Source organism: Heloderma suspectum, chromosome 3 (genome assembly GCF_057233095.1).
Source record: "Heloderma suspectum isolate Gila_16-S chromosome 3, 16-S_ref, whole genome shotgun sequence".
NCBI lineage: Eukaryota > Metazoa > Chordata > Lepidosauria > Squamata > Helodermatidae > Heloderma > Heloderma suspectum.
The window spans coordinates 37,093,339-37,113,475 of NC_139460.1; the positions used below are offsets into that span (position 1 = coordinate 37,093,339).

Genomic DNA, 20,137 nt, shown 5'->3' on the forward strand with positions numbered 1-20,137 from the left:
CCACCACCTCCCTAGGTAATTGGTTCCATTGTCGTATTGCTCTAACAGTCAGGAAGTTTTTCCTGATGTTCAGCTGGAATCTGGCTTCCTGTAACTTCAGCCCATTATTCCGTGTCCTGCACCCTGGGATGATCAAGAAGAAATCCTAGCCTTCCTCTCTGTGACAACCTTTCAAGTATTTGAAGAGCACTATCATGTCTCTCCTCAGTTTTCTCTTCTCAAGGCTAAACATGCCCAGTTCTTTCAGTCTTTCCTCATAGGGCTTTATTTCCAGTCCCCTGATCATCTTCGTTGCCCTCCTTTGAACCCACTCTAGTTTGTCTGCATCCTTCATAAAGTGTGGCTCCCAGAACTGGACACAGTACTCCAGATGAGGCCTAACCAGTGCTGTGCAGAGGGGAACTAGTACTTCCCAGGATTTGGAAGCTATACTTCTATTAATGCAGCCCAAAATAGCATTTGCCTTTTTTGCAGCCACATCACATTGTTGGCTCATATTCAGCTTGTGAGCTACAACAATTCCAAGATCCTTCTCGCTTGTAGTATTGTTGAGCCAAGTATCAGTGGTCAGTATCCAATATTGCTGCTGTGCTAGTAGGAACAATCACTATTTCAATGGGAAATTAGCACTTGCTAGCACTACTGGAAACTACCCCAAACTACCACTTCTGAATGAGAAAAAGCAGTGGGGGTTATGGAAGGGACTTGCCCTGGATTGAAATCCCAGGTAGGCCAAATTGGGCCACGAGGCCCGAGGTTCTGCACCCCTCAATTTCAGGGTACACAAAAAAGCACTTAGGGATGCACAAGAAGTTTGGAAATCACTTGAAAATGCCCCATTCATAACCCTGAATGTGAACATGAATAGGGCCTCATGTTCTCCAAAAGTGTTCACAAATTCCCAAACTTGCATTTGCATTCAACACATGTACAGTTTTTAAAAATATCTACTTTTAAAAAATGCACACCTTTAGAAATGCACACTTTTAGAAATGCACACTTTAAATTTTTTTACGTGTGCATTTCTGAAGTGCGCATTAAAAAAAACACTTTAGTCAATGGAAGAAAAACGTGCACTTTTGAAAAATGCATACTTTTCCCATTCAAAACATGCACTTTCCTGTTCAAACGAACTGAAAAACAGGTCACAAACAAGAACGGCAGTGAGCTGAACCAAGCTTTGAAGTGAAGTTTGGAGAATTTCAGCAAGCTTGAGCAACCCTGGTTCTCCCATCCTACAAAGCACACCATGTAGATGCCATATAACTGCTAATTTGTGATGTGTGAAGCCATGCTAAAAAAGATAAAAATAAAAAATAGTTTAATGGTCAAGTAAAGTATCTTCAGAGTATGCTGGCTGGTAATGTAACATCACAGCCAGTTCAGATTTAGAAATGAACAAAATGATAGCTAATGTCAATTTAGTTCTCCCCAACCCACCCCCTCCACCTCTATTTTCCATTTAGATCTGCATATGTAAAAGGTTGAAAGCAAAGGTTTGGAGCACAAATTAAATCTGGCTACAAGTATTGTGAACTAACACTGCACGTGCATGTAATGAATGGTTTTCTAATCAGTCTTGTAACACAGCCTTTGTTGAAAAGCCATGAATTCGGTCATAGCCACTGCCATTTACAATTATTTAAACAAAAACAAAGACAAAAATGAGATCAACCTTGATAACATTGTTTCATATGAAAGTGATGCAAAAAGCTCCTTGAAAGACTTCTTAGTATCACGTACTTGAGCCAAGCAAATCTCTGCTACTTGCAAGTATAGAAGTTGTATCAAACAAGTCTAGGAACAATGGCTCAGTGAAAAACAAATATGCCATCTCTTAGTGCTAAACTAGACGTGACATTGAACATGTCATCACCTGTCTGGACCTTCCCATTCTCCCATAGAAATAGCAGCCATGGGGGACTCTATCCTGATTGGGATTTGGGGGCAGGGGAGTGGGCATAATCCTTCCCCTCTGTGCCATTTTTCCACTGCCCTCAAAGGTGCCATCACAGCCACTGGCACACATGTAAGTAAACAGTAGTTTCAGGGAGTGATTTTTGGCAGAAAACCAACATGGTGGTGGTGGAAGGATGAACTCCCTGCCTCCAATGGCAAGGTCCCAATCTGGATCAGGGCTCCCCACTATTTCGATGGGTGAGAGAAATAAACAAAAGGAATGATGCATTTAATATAATATCTAGTTTTGCCTTTAGTACTTGGTACAATTAAAAGAAAATCACAACAATTTTTGTGATAGGTTCAACCCCCCACTCCCCACAAGCACTGGCAAATCCATTCCCCACATCCTGGGGATGTGGATCAAGACTGAACCAAGAACTCTGAATGTAGCTGAATGTATTTCACCACAGTGATGCAGAGGAATTGCTGATCAGCTGAGAAGTAGGAAAGAGGAAGTGTAGGCAGATAGAAGTCATGCAACCCAGCAAAATCAGCAAGAGTGTAGGCTCCTTCAAAAGAAAATGCGACACAGACACCTAGGGTGGCCATGTCTCCTGCTTTATAGAAGATAGTCCTCTATTTGAAGGGCTGTCAGAGGACATCTTAGGTCACAAGGTGTCCTCTATTTGAAGGGTTGTCCTGTCAAAGTCCAATTTAAAGATAAAACACCATCAGATGGGAGAGCAGCAGGGGCCTTGACAGTTCTCATCAACAGGTAGCACCTGGGCAGCAAATTCAACAGGCCCATGGGTCTCCTGCTAATTGTCTTCCTCACTATGTTGTATTGTGTTTCTATTTAAATTATAGTAATTATTTCTTGCGTGACAACTGTACTAGAGGAATAGGAGAAGCTTCAGTTTCTGTACTGAGCAGCCAAAAATCAACAACATCCTCATAGCCATTAGAGCCATGTGGAAGAAGTATGGACACTCCCAAACCATGTATAGGATAGCATGCTGAAGAAATTTGTTATGGGCATTCATAACATGAAAGTGGGCCAATTCCCATATGCACAGGCTGTGAGAAAGAGGGAGGAAGAACTGATAACATCTAGGATGCTGCCTTTGGGACATGTTATTGAGTCTTTTCTCAGAACAAAAGACTCCAAGAATAATTCCTCCTCCTCCTCTCCTTGTTTATAGAGCACCTGAAAAATTAGATGCCAGACAATGATTCCACTCTCAAGGATGCAGGATAACACATACCCTTTAAAGTTTTCACTTTTTATTATGAAGAAAAATTGCCCTGCAATTAAAATATCAATGGCAGAAGTTAGGATCTGAACCTTCAAGGATGCTTTCCATGTTACATTTATAAATTCCTGTTCAGATTACAATGAGAAACATAAGAGGGCCCTTAATGAAACTTCTCTTATGAAATACCTCTTATGTTCTCATTAAAAGAGAATTAAACAAATTTGTGAAGGATAAGGCTGTCAATGCCTATTAGTCGTGATGGCTATAAACTATCTCCAGGAGCAGAAGCAGTATGAATCTGAATAACATTTGCTGGGGGACCAACAGCAGGAGAGGGCTATTGCCCTCGTGTCCTGTGTGTGGGATTCCCATGGGCATTGGGCACCTGGTTGGCCACTGTGTAAAACTAATAAGCTTTTAGTCTGAATAAGCAGGGCTCTTACATTCTTATGAAATCCACAAGCCCCAACCCCTGACTCCCTCCAGTTTAGCCAAATAATGGCTCCCTATAAGCATTCTAAAAATAGTAGCTAAGGCGGCTGCCTTGAAATTTGAGCATTTTTCCTCCATTCAAAAACCTTGCATTAATATATGTCTCCCTCAGAAAAGACATGGGCACTATTTCAATACATTCTTTGCCATGTCTGCCTCCTCTTTAGAAATCTTCCAGCAATATTCCACTTATCACCTCAAGAGGATTTTAAACATAGAAATGAAATATATAAACATAACATGGAAGTGAGTCTAAAAGGCTAAAAGCAAACTTATTTGGCTCCACCTGGCTGCTAGGCAACATTCCCCATTCCTTATGACCCGGTTTGCATCCAAGGCTCTCTGATGCATAAGAGCTGTTAATTAGCTCTGCATCCTGAGTGACTCCTGCCATTGCACCTACTAACCGCTTTAAAAACATCAAGAACAAATTAACCCTTAGGTTGAATCTTTATTTAGTGTGATTCCTTGCTATTGCTATTCCAGCAAGCATAGCATTCTGAATGCTAGTGGATGTATTCCTGAATAAACACATTTACGTCTGCCCCTACAATAACTCCACGCCTGTACTGTACTGTACAAGAAAAACTGCACTGAAATAAATATAGCCATTGTGTATATATATTCTAAAACAGCAGAACATGTATCTTAAGTAAATTATTCCAAATCCATTTCAGGACAACTTTATTAAACTTTTTACTTGGAGGTGAAATATTTAATCCTGAGCAAATATGTTATTTTTCCAAATAACTGGCTTCTTTATGCAGAAGTACGTGAAATCGTACCATATAACCTCTGGTGTGGGAAATGCTTTCACTTTCATAGAAAGTCGATAGGATTTCTTGCCAGATATAACGTCCAGCACATTTTTTCGACGTTGTTTCAAATTGATGAATGCTTTATCTTAAAAAGAAGAAGATCTGATTAAGGCAGTGGTTCTGGTCAAAGATAAATGCATTATATAGGGAAGCCTTGCCCAACCTGGTATCCTCCAGCCAGTATGGCCAAATGTCAAAAATGCTGGGAGTTGTAGTCCAAAACATCTGGAGGGCACTAGGTTGAGGAAGACTGATATAGGCAATATGACATATATATGAAAGCCATCTAATCATACAGAGTATAACTCAAGCTGGGACAGCGACCCTTGTCTCTTACACAAAAACCTCCTGAATGAGTATGCCATCCATCAATGTCAAAAGTACTGGCTATGGCAACTTTGTTGAGAAACAACCCCCCAGGGAAGCCAACCTGGCTGTATCACTGTTTCCTTTGCAGCACCTGGTTAAGGCACAGCTTTTTAAAGAGGGTTTTCATTTTTTTTTTTTTTTTTGCAGAAATTTTGGAAGCTGACTGCTGCTTATGAATCTTAGGGCCAAGCTACATATAACATTAAACTAAAGTAGGCATGGATGGATCAGGCAATTGCCATTCAATGTCACTTCTGCTTTGTTTGTTTGTTTGTTTTCATCCTTGGCCTGTTCCATCTCCCACTCAATTTGCATTTTTTTTTAAATGCTCTCAAATTCACAAAGAAAAGTTTTATTACAGTTTCACAAGGAGGTCTGAGGGCTGCCTTTAAAGTCTGAAAGTCTCTCCCTCGCCCACCCACCCCCCGCTTCCTACACACACACAGGCAACAGTCAGGCCAAATGCCCTGAAAGTCCTGCCATTGCTGTGGCCAACATGTAGGTGTTCTAAATACGGCTGCAAATGGCACTGGAAGGGATGTGATGGGGGTCTCCCAGGGACTTGTATGAGGGGACAGTTGCCAACATGGGCAGCAAAGGTTCCTATTAACAAACCAGTTCTGGCAGGTTTTATCTCCATCATAACCAGGTCTTTTGTAAGGCAAATGGGTCTTAACTGCCTAATCAAGACCAAGCCACCCCAAAATACTTTGCATTACAACAGGGATAGCTTACAACTATATATTGTTGCTGGGAAAAGCCATTTCTCCAAAGCTACTGAGAGGATTGCAACTAAGATCAGAGGGAACAGGGGAGCCTGAGGATGGTGGCAGATGACATAATCAAAACATCCCAACACTTCAACCCTGTGGGCCCTGGCTCCACACTACAACTCCCACGATTCTCAGCCAGTATGGCCATTGGCCATGTTGGCTGCAGTTGATGGGAGTTGGATTCTAAGACATTTAGAGGGCACCAAGTTGAGAGAAGCTGATCTAATCCTTTCCTCTTGCACCATTTTCATTATCAAAACCATGCGGACATGCACATGCTCCCCCACACAGGTATTAGCCTTTCTGGGGAGAAAAGACAGAAAGGTAGAGAGGAAAGGGTTGAATAAGGGTTGCCTCAATGCCATTGCCTTGAAAGGCTGCTTTTAAGCTTAAAAAAAAGATGTCAAGAGATCCAATCCCAGACCTCCCACATCACATGTAGTTTGGCCCTAAATTAAACCCTGTAATGTACTTATCAAGCATCTCTCTGCTCAGTCTTTGCACTTGGAATACAAGTATCAGACACTCTGTACACTCAAAAAATTCCTTACCATAAATATGAACAGTTGTATTAACTGATCTCACAGATGGGCCACTCTTCACATGGCAAGTGTACTGCCCTTTGTCGATATCACTGACTTTTTCAACAACAAGAATACTGTAGAACAGGTTATATCCATCATTCTTTTGTATAATGCTTCTAGATATCATGCCTTTTTGGCTTGTCTAGGTAGGAGAAAAATATTTACACAGAACAAAATGTATTAGCACTGGCAATTCCCATTTGGAGTTTATTCCGTGATAACTACTTAACACCCTGGTCAATACTAGAGAGCTCTTTTACACCGAGTGATGTATAAATGCAAACAAGGACTGCTTCACTGCTGTTTAGTAGACAACAAATAATTGAACTAGAAAGATAATTTCTAAAAAGGGCCCATAAATCTATAAAGGACAAAAATGCCATATATTATCTGTTGTTATGGTCTAGCTTCTAATTATTCCAATATTAACTTCATTTGATAGACTATCAACCTACTACTTTAAATATTTGTAAACACTCTACTAATTGTTCCTCCTGGAAAATGAGAGCTGGGAAATAGCTACAATCACAATTAGCACAGAGGAGATGGATGATGGACAAATAATTTGAGTTTGATGGAGAGGTACATACAGTTAGGCAGCAGGCAGTATGAGAGTTATGTAAAACAGTGATGAGAGTGTTGAGTTTGGCTGTGGCTGTTCAGCAAAGTTCAGAAGTAAGACTTGGCTAGTCTCTCTCAGTCTAACTCTGTCTGTCTGTCTGTCTGTCTCTCTCTCTCTCTTTCTCTATCTGAGTATAAAATGAGATGAGGATATATAATCTTGGTTCATCTAAAATTTGTCCCTGTTAAGTCTCCATAGTGGTTTGCTGCCAAAATTCAGCAGCAAACCCATTTTTTTTGCTGCCATGCCACCAAATTTTGGCAGCACAGCAGTGATGCCAGGAGTGCAGCCTGAAGCAGGGATCGGTGTCCAAGGGATGGACAATGGCTCACGGACCCCCCCCCCCAAAGTTGCCCTCCCATGATCTAAATTAACACCACAGAGAATCACATTCTGGTACAGCAGGCAACAGATCGGACCCAAGACATTTTGGCACTGAAGGCAGACAATCCATACAGCTCCTTCTCCCAGCTATTATTATAATAATACATTCACTGACCATTTGACATTGCTTAATGACGCTATCTGAATCCGTCTCATGGTATGGATGCCCACAATCCTAGCCTGCATGTATATTGCTGTGAGCCGGGTGAGAGATGGGATGCATTTTCTGCTTCTGCTCCCCTCCATTGACTACAATGGAAGAGAATTAAGTACACCAGTCCCAGGGCTGGCATAGAGTTGTGCTGTTTCTGTGGGCATGCCAGGAAAATAAAAAGGCTTTGGAAGTGGCATATCCATGCCTGCAATATGTCTCCAACATGCCCTGTCCCCCGTTCCACCCACCCCCGCTTCTCCTGATGGGACACTGCCAGCAGAAAGCAGAGCTTTTTGTTAATGTGTCAGGGTACTTCCAGTGGCAAATGCATCATTGCACTAGCATACCTACATCTCTGCCCATAGAGCAGCACTTACTCAGTATCCTAAAGCCCCTCAACCAGCTTTATGGTGGCAAGGATTGTTCCGATATGCAGTATATGGGTTAAATCCAACGTCACACAAGCAGACTTCCAGTCGTAGAACAGGACTTACCTTTGCTCTCCTCCTCCCTGCAGCCCCCTGTGCCCCCCAAATCTGCTCCAGAGCACCCCCCCCCCAGCAGATTTGGGAGGCACATAGAGGGCTGCAGGGGGGAGGGGAAATCCCTCTGATGATGATTTCCATTCTGCTCGTGGATAGTCATTTTTGGATACAATCCTGTATTGTCTAAATAAAAGTCTTATGAAGGGTGGTGGCTATGATTTCAGTGGGCCAGTTAATCCATTCCGGGTTTCAGTCAGAACCAGCCAGAACTCTAAAAGAGTTATTCAAGGTGCTGAACCTTGTCTCCAAAATAGGATAGCTCCTTTAGAGTTCTGGATGGTTCTGAGTAAAACCCAGAATGGATTCACAACCCCACTGAAATTGGAGCCACCAACCTCCATTGATACAACTACTGACAAAGTGAAATGTATTATCAAATCCTTGTTGGCACATCAACTGGCAAGGCTTGCGAGCCTTCCCAATGTGTAGCCACCAGACAAAAACTCGATCTCCAAATCAATACGCTTTATTATGCGGAACAGTCACTCCTTCAACAATTCTGGTTCTAATACTTGACAAAACTGTCCCAGCCTTAATTAGCCTTGTTGAAGTTCCCTTTGAGAGATGCACTACAGTAGAATAGAAAGTTGCTGCAAATCTAACATTGTACATTCAACACAGAACTAGAAAGGCTTCCTCAGTCCTGCCTGGGAGGGTGTTCCCCCAGTGATCTCTTGCGCTTGTGGCAGGCTAATTTGGTAGAACGCCTTAATTCCCACATTTGCTCCTCCCTCGTAGAGCAGTGTCTGGCCTATGCATCTGCCAAATCTTCCCACTCTGCTTCTGTAAGTTGCCGAATTCCCACAGAGGGAGAAGTGGTATCTATGTCTGGCCATAACTGATTAATGCACCCGTGAGAACATTCCTCTCTGTCTCCTAGAGTCCCTTCAGGAATTTCCTCTCCCACTCCATGGCCCATCTCTTCTTCTGACTCTGATTCTGAATCCCCAGTCTCTACAGGAAGTCTAGGCCCGATCCTGACATCAACAATGTGCCACCATAAGCCATTAATAGCATTTTTGGTGCTAATTCACATTATTCAAGGTGGTGGTGGTGGTGGTGGTGGTGGTGGAAATCTTAAACCGAATGTCTACAGTTCCATTACACTTTTATTATTCTCCATTTGTTTGTTTGTGTATATAGCTCCTAGGAATGGGGGAGAAATTTGTTAAGTTTATATTTCAATGTGAACTTAAGTAATTTTGTACTTTAGAACCAATATACCAACTGAAACTCAGTTATGCTTTGAAATTAGCACTTCTCCACATTTTGTAATGGAATTCTCCATTCAAAAAAGTGTGCAAAAATGCATATATTGCGGGAAATTGCATGCAAAAATGCATATATTAGTGAAAATAACATTCCAAAGGTTATATTAGGAAAATTGCTTGAAAAATGTGCATACTCAGCAAAATTGTATACAAGAATCCATGTATTTGGAGAAATGTGTACAGATGTGAACGGGCTTTTGTTTTGTTTTGTTTTTTTAAATCTCAATATTCGAGACAAATTGAATTTAAGATTAGAAACATTTTAAAAGTTTGGGATGAACTGAACTCCAGATTGGAAAAATGAGAAACTGAGAGGAGCTGAAATTGACAGATTTGTTCTAACAGCACCATTAATGTACCTGGTGCTAGGGATGTCAGAGGAATCCCTTTGTGGGGTGGAGCTTGTCAAGCTCTCACCAGCTTGACCCTCTGGACTCCAGTCTGACATCAGCCCACACCAAGCTGAGCCAGCTGCCAGATTTTCCAGAGGTGCAGCAGGAGGATGAGAGAGGAGCATCATGGCACTCCACGCTCATCCTCCCACCCTCATTGCCGTGTCACTGCTGCTCCTGGCCCTGGGAGGGAGAAGGAAAGACACTGTGTGCAAATGACTGCTTCCCACTCCCAGGACCCGGGAGCAGCACTCCCCTCTCATCTCCCGCCCCACTGCTGCATCACCACTCACAAGTGGCTGTTTCTTCCTCCTGGGTCCTGGGAGAGGGGAGGAAGGGAGAAGAAAAGACTTGCACACAGCGACCAGTTTATGGAAGGAAAAGAAAAAGTTCCTGGATTTTGGGAATACCCTCCCACCTTGGCTTGCAAAGGCAAGCCGGGTCAGGGTGCCATGGAAATCCAGCAAGCCCCAAAAGGGCCAGATTCCCTGGCAACAGACATCCCTACCTGGTGCTTTACAAAGAATGAGAGGACAGCTCCTATCCTGAAGAAGCTTATAACCTAGAGATAGACACAAGAGAGATCACAGGGGACAGCAAAGGAAATGGCAGCAGGGGCAAACATGTAAAGAATAAGTGATTATTGATCAGCTTCACATACTTAGGGTTAGTCACAGTAGAATATGGGTTCTAAAGACTTCACTGAAAAAGCTGCTGAATTAATTGTTTTTCTGTAATGTAGCCATCAATATCGGTTTGAATAGACCTAGTAGCTAGTATAATGAGGTCTCATCACTTGAATCTTCTTGTACATAAATCAAACCTATTCAGGAACCACATGCCTTTCACCAATGACAGAGTTTAGCAAGGTTTAACTTAGATTCTTGACAGATGTTTATACATGGCAGCTATTTCTGAGGATGTTCCAGATTTAGTGAGGGAAAGATTTTTAAGCCCATGCTTGCTGTTGTTAAAATAAGTTGTTTACATACTGAGACCTCAGGCAACTGAATTGTTAAAAAACTACTTAGGACCAATCTACTTGAGGGAGCGCCTTGTCCAATATGTTCTTGCACGACAGTTAAAATCATCTTTGGAGAGCTGCCACCTACAATGGTGCAATGGGTGGCAACCAAGGTCTTCTTTGTGTTGGTTGTTATTTTACAGTTGTTATGACTGTAAACTGCTCTGAGGGGAATTGTCAGTTGCGCGATACATAAACCCAATGAACAAACACTGGATAAAATCCAACTTAAGTCCCACTTAAAGTGGGACTTAAGTTAGTCATGACTGCTCCCAAGTCAGGTTCCCAACTCAACTGTAGAGAAGATAGTTATCTTCTCTACGGTTGATACAGATAGTGTATCTTATCTACAGTTGAGTTGAGGGCCTGACTGCTATTTCAAGAAAGATGGTATAACATATTACAAAAGAAAGATTGTAGCTGATGTTGGGTAATAAGTACCAGTTCATCACCAGATCTAAAAAGTTTCCATGGTTCCATTATTAAGAAATTGACACCACTTCATTGTGTAAAAGCTTGCTCATTTGATGAAGCAACAAACTGAAAAAAAAAAAGTTTTAAGAGACAAGGGTCGCCACAATGTAATGAAAAATATGGGAAACTGATATAGCCAAAATTCCTATTAGAAGTGCTTCTTTTGTTTTTGTCTTTTTTTATTTTTTAAGAAAAAAAAGCAAGTGTACCCACCTCACCAGGATAGCTCCATGTGATCTGCACTCTTGTGTTCCAGGCTGCAGTGATTGTACAGTTAAGGGCAAGATTGTATCCTTTTAATAACTTGACTGGTCTTGAGGCATTTAACTGGACACTAAGGATTTCATTGGCTGCATAATGCATCAAGAAAGAAGAGTGAATCAGATGATTAATTGGTCAAATAGCTGAAACAAATGACTAGGGAAATTAGAGATACTTACTTATCCTGAATGTCATGTAATTACTGCTGTATTCACGCCCATCAATACTTGTTTTACAGGCAAAAAGGCCTGCGAATTCATAGGTTGCATTTAGTATGATAAAGCCCTTCATACTATCCCAGATTATCGTCTTCCCATCAGGAACTATGGTTCTTTCTTTCACCTAAAAAATGAAAATCATGCATTACTTCTTAGGTGCTTTGGTCTTCTAAACACAATGAATGGTTAATTTATAAAAATAATTGTATAATCCCCAAACACAAATTAGCGTACATCACTAAGCACACAGAAGAATATACTACTCAGAGGGTTTCCAGTAACATTTTTTGTCTCATTACATAATAAAATCTTGGTGAAGAATCTGACTATTTTGTGGTTTCCTCCCACCCCGCAAATTGCATTATTCATACTGATGCAAAAGCCAGTGGGACTTCCCACACTTAATTTCCATGCCACTGATTTCCTGTTGACAAATAAGGTTTGACCAGGGAATTTAGTAATGAATAGTTCTTCTCCTTTCAATAGAAGGCACATCACATCACATAATACTATATTTTGCCTCCGAATGAGCAGCTGAGGCACTGAAGCAAGCCATTTCAGGCAAGAAATACATAGGATGTGTTGTACAGGCAGCTATGCTCTCCCCGCCCTGGAATGCCTCCAGCCACACCCCTTTCCGGCCGCTCCACCCTCCTCTTGCGTGCGTGGAGGATGGGGCTGTTCCACGCTGCCTCCAAGGCAGCGCGGAAGTGGAGGGAGGTCAGTTCCCAGAAAATGGCATATCCTATGGCCATCTAGCTGCTGTCTAGCGGCCATAGGATTGCTCCTTAAATCAATATATGTGGGAACGGACTCAGTGCTCTCTGAATGTCTGCTATGTTTTTTATTATTTACCTAATCTATTTATATCCTGCCATTACACTACAATGCCCAAGATTGCTAACAACAAATAGAAGAGTTTTGTTTTTTTTAAAGCCTAAAATTCATATATTACAAAAGCATAACAGCAACAAAATAACATCCCCATTCTACAAGATTGAAATGCCTCCCTTGAGGCTTAGTTACTGGCCATAAGAACTTTAAGTTAAAATGTGCTATATTATCATCATCATCACCATCATTTTGTATTCTGGCACTACCCCTTTTGCCTTTGGCCCTACCCACCATTGGAATGTGGCCCCCAAGAGCTTCTCCAAAATAGAATTCAGTCCTTGCACTGAAAGAGGCTTTGTACCCCTGCTATCTAGGGATTTGAGCTGGATAAAATATGGCCTTTTGAAAAAAAAGAACACCTGTGCAGGATCCCATGTGCTCTGTATCACGTTGAAACTGAGTCACTGGCACCTGGGCACCAGTATTAGTGTGCAACATTATATTTTTCTGGGTCATGAATCCCTACACGTTAATGTTGAATGCTCAGGCACCTGTGGACCATTTTTTTCATGACCACTGAGCTGTAGAATTCCACAGGGTACATTGCATTCTGTGTCTGCTTTTTTGTTGTTGTTCAGTCGTTCAGTCGTGTCTGACTCTTCGTGACCCCATGGACCATAGCACACCAGGCCTTCCTGTCCTGCGCTCTCTCCCGGACTGTGCTCAAGTCCATATTCATTGCAACGGTGATGCTATCTACTCTAGCCATCTCATCCGCTGCCGTCCCCTTCTCCTTTTGCCTTCAGTCTTTCCCAGCATCAGGGTCTTTTCCAGAGAGTTTTCTCTTCGCATTAGGTGGCCAAACTATTTGAGCTTCAGCTTCAGTATCTGTCCTTCCAATGAGCACTCAGGGTTGATTTCCTTTAGGATGGACTGATTTGACCTCCTTGCAGTCCAGGGGACTCGTAAGAGTCTTCTCCAGCACCACAGTTCGAAAGCATCAATTCTTCGGCGCTCAGCCTTCCTGATAGTCCAGCTCTCACAGCCATACGTTACTACTGGGAAAACCATAGCTTTGATTAGACGGACCTTTGTCAGCAAGATGATGTCTCTGCTTCTTACTATGCTATCTAGATGTGCCATAGCTTTCCTCCCAAGGAGCAAGCATCTTGTAATTTCATGGCTACAGTCACCGTCTGCGGTGATCTTGGAGCCCAAGAAAATAAAATCTGTCACTGTTTCCATTTCTTCCCCTTCTATATGCCAGGAAGTGATGGGGCCAGATGCCATGATCTTAGTTTTGTTAATGTTGAGTTTCAGACCAGCTTTTGCACTCTCCACTTTCACCCTCAACAAGAGGCTCTTTAGATCCTCTTTGCTTTCCACCATTAGGGTGGTATCGTCTGCGTATCTGAGGTTGTTGATCATTCTCCCAGCAGTCTTAATTCCGACCTGTGATTCATCCAACCTGGTGTTTCTCATGATGTACTCTGCATATAAGTTAAATAAGCAGGGCGATAATATGCAGCCTTGTCGTACTCCTTTCCCAATTTGGAACCAATCGGTTGTTCCATGTCCGGTTCTTACTGTTGCTTCTTGACCCTCGTACAGGTTTCTCAGGAGACAGGTAAGGTGGTCTGGTACTCCCATCTCCTTAAGAATTTGCCACAGTTTGTTGTGATCCACACAATCAAAGGCTTTGTTTGTTAGTTGCCCTAACCCTTGTTTCTTGAAGATATTAGTAGTTGATCAAAACATTAGCTAAAGGAAGCTCTGTCATTAACAAAATGACCACTTTAGGCCCAAAGTTTCTCACAATGGGCAGTACCCAACACCAGGTTCCTCAATTACCTTTCGACGTTGACTTACCAGAAGACCTTTTATTGAGCAGTATTCAATACTGCCACTGTGCTTCTGCTCATTCTGTTGTGCCAGCAGGACCAACTGCTAGCACAAAAGGAAACTAGCAGTTCCTAACGCAACCGGAAATAAGCCAAAATACTGATTTCCAGAATGGCGCAGGTCAGCAGAGCTCACAGAAGGGAGCTCAGCTGACATGCCCCATTCCAGAAACAAGAGATTCTGCTCATTTCTGGGGTTGCTTTAGGAAGCGCTAGCTTTCTGTTGTGCCGGGAATCAGTCTTGCTGGCACAACAGAATGAGCAGAGGCACAGTGGTAGTTCTGGATACTGCTCAATAAAAGGAATTCTGCTAAGTCAATGTCAAAAGGTAACTGGGCAACCTGAGATTATGGGCATCATGCTAAACCACCCTGAAGATAAGCCATCATGTCCTAGTTGTTCACTCAACAATCCAGGTTACCCCCAATAGATGATCAGGGGCACTGTGGCTTGCCATGAGTTGTTTCCCCCTTAGTTCTCCCACCCACCCACTCCAAGCACATATCCCAGGCACCTTTGCAACAGAAATTCTTGTTTCCTCATTCCCTACATCAGCACCCTTTTTGCAATTGGTCTGCTGGGGTTCCCAGCTCACAAAGAAAACTCCTCCCATTCCCACATCAGATCACCAAATGCATATAATTTTCTGAGCACTTATGAATGCAGTAACACTTTCACAAACTTCTGTTAATTTTTTTTTTTAATTCAGGGTCTTGCACAAGTATGCAAAACCACCTGTCCACTATTTAGCCCAGCATACCGACATCCCTCTCTTGTCAATATTCTTGTCAATTTTATACTCCAGTTCAGCACTTGTCTTGCTAGTGAACACATTTTTTTTAAAGACTGCTTCATGTAATATTGAAGTAATTATACTCGCCCCAAAAGCTCCTTCTCCTGCAGCCACCAGCTGCTTTTGGTTCACCCCCCCCCCTTTTGCACTTGTCGATTCTCTCCACTGGTCATTGTTAGCTCTCAGATATACATATGGGTTACAGAGCAGTGATGGGGATCTTTAAATTTCAAGGCAGAGCCGTGAGGTGGATCGATCAAGATATGCAAATTTAAAGGCAGAGCAGAGAGTGAGGGGGATCAATAAAGATATGCACATTTCAAGGCACAGCAGTGAGTGGGATTGGTAAATATATGCAAATTTCATATTGGAGCAGTAAAGCGGAGGGGGAAATTATGCAAATTTCATAGCAGAGGATTGTTGAATGTGTGCACTTGTGCAAGACCAAATAAAATAAAATAAAATTTTAAAAAGTTGAGAATGTGTTTGGAACATTCTCTGACATCGTTTCTTCCCAATTTTTAGAAGCATTGGGTGGAGGGCAATGACAAGGGATGAGGGAGGATGGCAGTGTCACTAGTGAGATTGCAAGGAGTGGCAGGGGTTCACCACCCTTGCCGGGCGGCTCTCTAGCTGTTGCTGACAACCCACAATAAAGTCACCCTGCCAGGTTCAGGTATCACAACAAGCACAACAAGCCATCCTCAACAGCCCAACAACAAGCCATGGGTTCTCAGGGTAGCTTGTTCATGGAAAACAACCCATGATGAAAAAACTGCTCTGGGTTTGGATATCACGACAAGCTACGCTGAAACAAACCACAGTGACAACCCACCCTGGCTTATCATGTCATGCAAACCATGGCTATATCAACTTGTTCTGTCTCTATATGTTTTACACATAGCACCGCCATAACATGTGGCCAATGAGCAACCGTCTACATGGCCTTTTCTGTCTGCTTTTAACATTGATTCTGAGGCTTTTGTGTTCCTTTGCCTCTAACTGATGAGTGAACCCAGTGGAGCTGAGCCACATTCTTTGACTGTGCTTGGTGCTGGCTTTGCTTCTGCCTTCTCTCTGCTTCCCCCCATGCTCCCAGCTCTCTTGGGAATGGGTGAGCATAAGAAAATAGGAAGCTGCCTTATCATGAGTCAGGCCATTGGTCTGTCGAGCTCAGTATTGTCAACACTGTCTAGCAGTGGCTTTCCAGGGTTTCAGGAAGTTTTTCCAGCCCTACCTGGAGATAGGGTTCAATCCCAGGGATTGAACCTGGGACCTCCTGCATGCAAAGCAGGTGCTCTACCACTGACCTATGGCCCTTCCCCTTCAAAAGAGCAGCCTTCTCCAACTTGATGCCTTCCAGATGTTTTGGACTAAAAGTCCCAGCATTCCTGACCACTGACCATATTATCTGGGACTGATGGGGACTGAAGTCCAAACATCTGGCAGGTACCAAGTTGGGGAAGGCTGAATTAGAGAGATGAATGATGAGATCCAGCATTTAATGTGGATTGACAGCACCACTAGTGAATGAACTGTACATGTTATGAAATGAAAAGAAGAGGCTAAGTTCCATGAGTCTTATCTTGCATGGTGTGAGGAGGATTGATATGTGTGTAGGGGTTCTGGGACTGGTTACCCAGCTTGTGCTTCTGATTCAGACGCTTATCCTGTACTCAGAACATAGAAATCTGTGCTGACACAGCAGAGGCTTCTAATTCCTTATTCCATATTCCATAATAATTGAATCGATGAATTCCATCGATTCAATTATTACATATTACAAGTTCAGAGCTGCAAAGCAGAGCACCTCCCTTCATTCCATGTGATTTCTTCAGACAGGAAAGATGCTTCAACAGAATGAACAACTATCGCAGCTAAGGCCACAGTGACACAGTAGAATATGCTTCCTTATCTTTACAGCATCTGCTAAGAAGCCATAATCACCATTGAAATAATGGGTGGAGTGTGCCCTACACATACAAATGCTGCCTTGTTATTTTCTAGCCTGCTGGCTGACATTCTAAAGTGTCTTGAATTCTAGGAATACTACTGTGGCTGCTACTGCCAGATATAAACATTTCCCTTTTGTTCTGTTAACTGATTCATCACTGCATACACAGACACTGACAATGAGCAGCATGCATAGCTCTACCAGTTCTGGAGATTCTGGCTGCTATAAAGTTTCCGCCAAAGTCACGAATGGCTGCAGAAAGAACTGGGATGGAATAGGATACATTTATTTCATAGCACAGTTGCTTGTGCTGGCTTCACTCTGATAGCAGATGCAATGGGAGGAACAGGTCACTTGAATTTATTATGTACTTCCTTCTATCTCCCTTTATTTATGAAGGATGTGATCTAATGAACGTTACACTTGGGTTCAATCCAAATTAATGGGCTAACACACTTAACATTTTTTGGTTAGTAGCCATCATTGTTAATAATGTGAACTGATCAGTGAGATAAATAGCAGGACAATATATTTTACTGGATTTTTATTTCGTTTCCAGAGTTGCACGATTTATCCAGGCTTGAGGAGGCACAGGAACAAAAACAAAAGCTTATAATCCAGAGAATGATGCTGGAACTCTTCTTTTTTATCACATTGCAAGCAACTTTTGGTACCTGGAATTTTAAATTGTTTATGAGATGCCATGCAATGCTGTTGTTCAATCCCACAAACACAAAAATACCCTTCACCTAAGCAGATTAAGCACTTGGTGCACTCATCAGAGTTAAGAATCTTACCACACAGCTGGCTAAGGCAGCTTTTTTAAAAAAAATCTTCTGTGCAATAGGGTGGGCAATGCAGATATTTCATGATAACGCGAGAAAACTCTTAGAAAATCAAATATGGGTATATAAACCCAACAAAAAGAAAAAAAGTGGAATTATTATTATTATTATTAAATTTATTAATCGCCCATCTGGCTGGTAACCCAGCCAGAATAAATGCAGAAGATGCTTAGCATTAATGTCATGAGAAGAATGTTCTAGTAGCTCTTGCTCCTGAGGTAGTCAGAATAAAAGCAATCAGGAAAGTGCTTGTTCTACTATTCAGAACGAAATCTATTTTGTCAGAAAGCTTAAGAAAGTCCCATGCTGTGCTTTGCACATACACAGTCCCATACATAGGACTGCTGCCTTCAGAATCTCTCTAGTTCATGGCCAAAGTAAAAATAGATCTCATTATACATTCAGGCTGATGGCTATGGACTGCAAGTTTTCAAACTCATATGTTCTCCATCGTTCAGTCTATACCAGGTGGCCCAAAAGTAGGTATACAGTTGTTTAGAATGTTGATGGGAGGGGGAGAGAATGTGTGAGTAGAAGATGTGTGGATGGAATGACAGTTGGGAATAGTGAGTGACAGGGAGTGACAGTTAAATCAGTTAAGTGTAGAGAGTGAGGGGAGTGAGGCCCTTAAGTAGGTATAGAGTTGTTTAGTTATTTTTTTTTTTACTGATATTGGGAATGATGGCCGTGAACTTGAGTCAAGAACAAAGAAGGTGGATTCTAAAGCAGTACTGGAAGACTGAAAATGCCGGGGGGGTGCAGACAGCGTGGCAAGAAGCATCTGACATTCCTCCACCAACATGTCTGACAATTTCGATACATGTCAGTCTTAGAGATAAATTTGAAGCAACAGGTGCAGTGGCTAATGCACCAAAATCTGGACGTCCTAGGATGTCTATGACAGAGAAAAATGAGATGAGAGTCGCTCTGACATTTGTGAACAGTCTGAAAAAGTCCACACGACGTGTGTCTAAGCAGTATCCATACCTAGAATGTCCTTGCAATGCTTAATGCGTAAATTGAAATTGAAGCCGTACTGTCCAAGACTGTTACATGGTCTTCTAGAGGACAACCCAGACCGTCGGTTGCAATTCTGTGAGATGATGCTTGACCAAATCTCTAATGAACCAGACCTTCTTGATAAGATCATCTAATCAGATGAGACTTCTTTCAAGTTGTTAGGCCATGTGAACAAGCATAACTGTGTGTATTGGGCAGATGAAAATCCTCATTTGACTATCACATCTCAACTGAACCAGCCAGGCGTCACAGTGTGGGGTGCACTGTCCAGCGAAGGTGTTGTAGGACCAGTTTTCTTTGATACAACTGTGGATAGTAACAATTACCTAAACATGTTACGTGACGTGGTAGTGCCACAACTCAGAACCAGGGCTAATTTTGCTGAATTGCTCTTCCAACAAGATGGGGAACCTCCTCATTATGGTTTTGCAGTAAGGGACTATCTTGACAACACCTTCCCACAATATTGGATCGGACAAAGTGGCAGCATTGAATGGCCGCCATGTTCACCCGACTTAACACCAATGGACTTCTTTTTGGGGGGTGTAGTAAAGAATAAGATTTTTGAGAGGAATCCCCGGACAGTGGATGAATTAAAAGAGTTCATCTCAGAAGCATTTATGGACATTGATGCGGACTGGAATTTGTGTCGTACTGTGTGTCACAGTGTTCTGGACAGGTTCGAGGAATGTTGCAACGTTGATGGAATACATTTCGAGCACTTACAAGATTAAACAGTGTTAAATAAATGTAAATGTAATAAACAATGTAATAAAATGCAAATAAACTATACTGTATATCTACTTTTGGGCCACTCTGTATGTTCAGAAGAAAAATAAAATAAAACAAAAACAAAAAACCTTGTTATACATCCAAGCTGTTGAATCCATGAGAAAAGAAGAAGGAGGGAGAAGTGGTTGCTCCTGGAGAATTTGTTTCAGAGGATGACATAGGCAAAGCAGAATCTCAGCAGAAGGCTGATCAGAACACAAAAGTTAGGTCCCCACTGCAGGTTAGCTTGCTTCTATTTGGTATAGGAAGTAGGGGTGTGCGAACCCCACTTACCTGGGTCTGCTGGGGGGTCCATGGGGGGGGAGGCAATCTGATCCTCCCCCCGGAATCCTCCCCAGCTGGCTCCGCTCCACAGCGAGTCCGCGGAGCTGCCGACCGGCGCTGGCCGCTGCCGGACTTCCAGCCACAGCCGGTCTGCGTCCACAAATGGCGTCCGGCATAGCGGACGCCATCTGCATC

At 42.5% G+C, this 20,137-nt stretch overlaps 1 protein-coding gene across 1 annotated transcript in view; it reads right to left on the minus strand.

Moving 5' to 3' along the window:
- Positions 1 to 20,137, minus strand: part of FLT1 (fms related receptor tyrosine kinase 1) — a 202,649-nt gene that overhangs the window by 137,721 nt on the left and 44,791 nt on the right. Inside the window, exons 5-8 of the mRNA XM_084842930.1 lie at positions 11,501 to 11,663; positions 11,274 to 11,410; positions 6,162 to 6,336; positions 4,436 to 4,553 (exon numbers count right to left, since the gene is read on the minus strand). Of these exons, the coding sequence (XP_084699056.1) occupies positions 4,436 to 4,553; positions 6,162 to 6,336; positions 11,274 to 11,410; positions 11,501 to 11,663 (593 nt within the window). The remainder of the gene's footprint in view (positions 1 to 4,435; positions 4,554 to 6,161; positions 6,337 to 11,273; positions 11,411 to 11,500; positions 11,664 to 20,137) is intronic.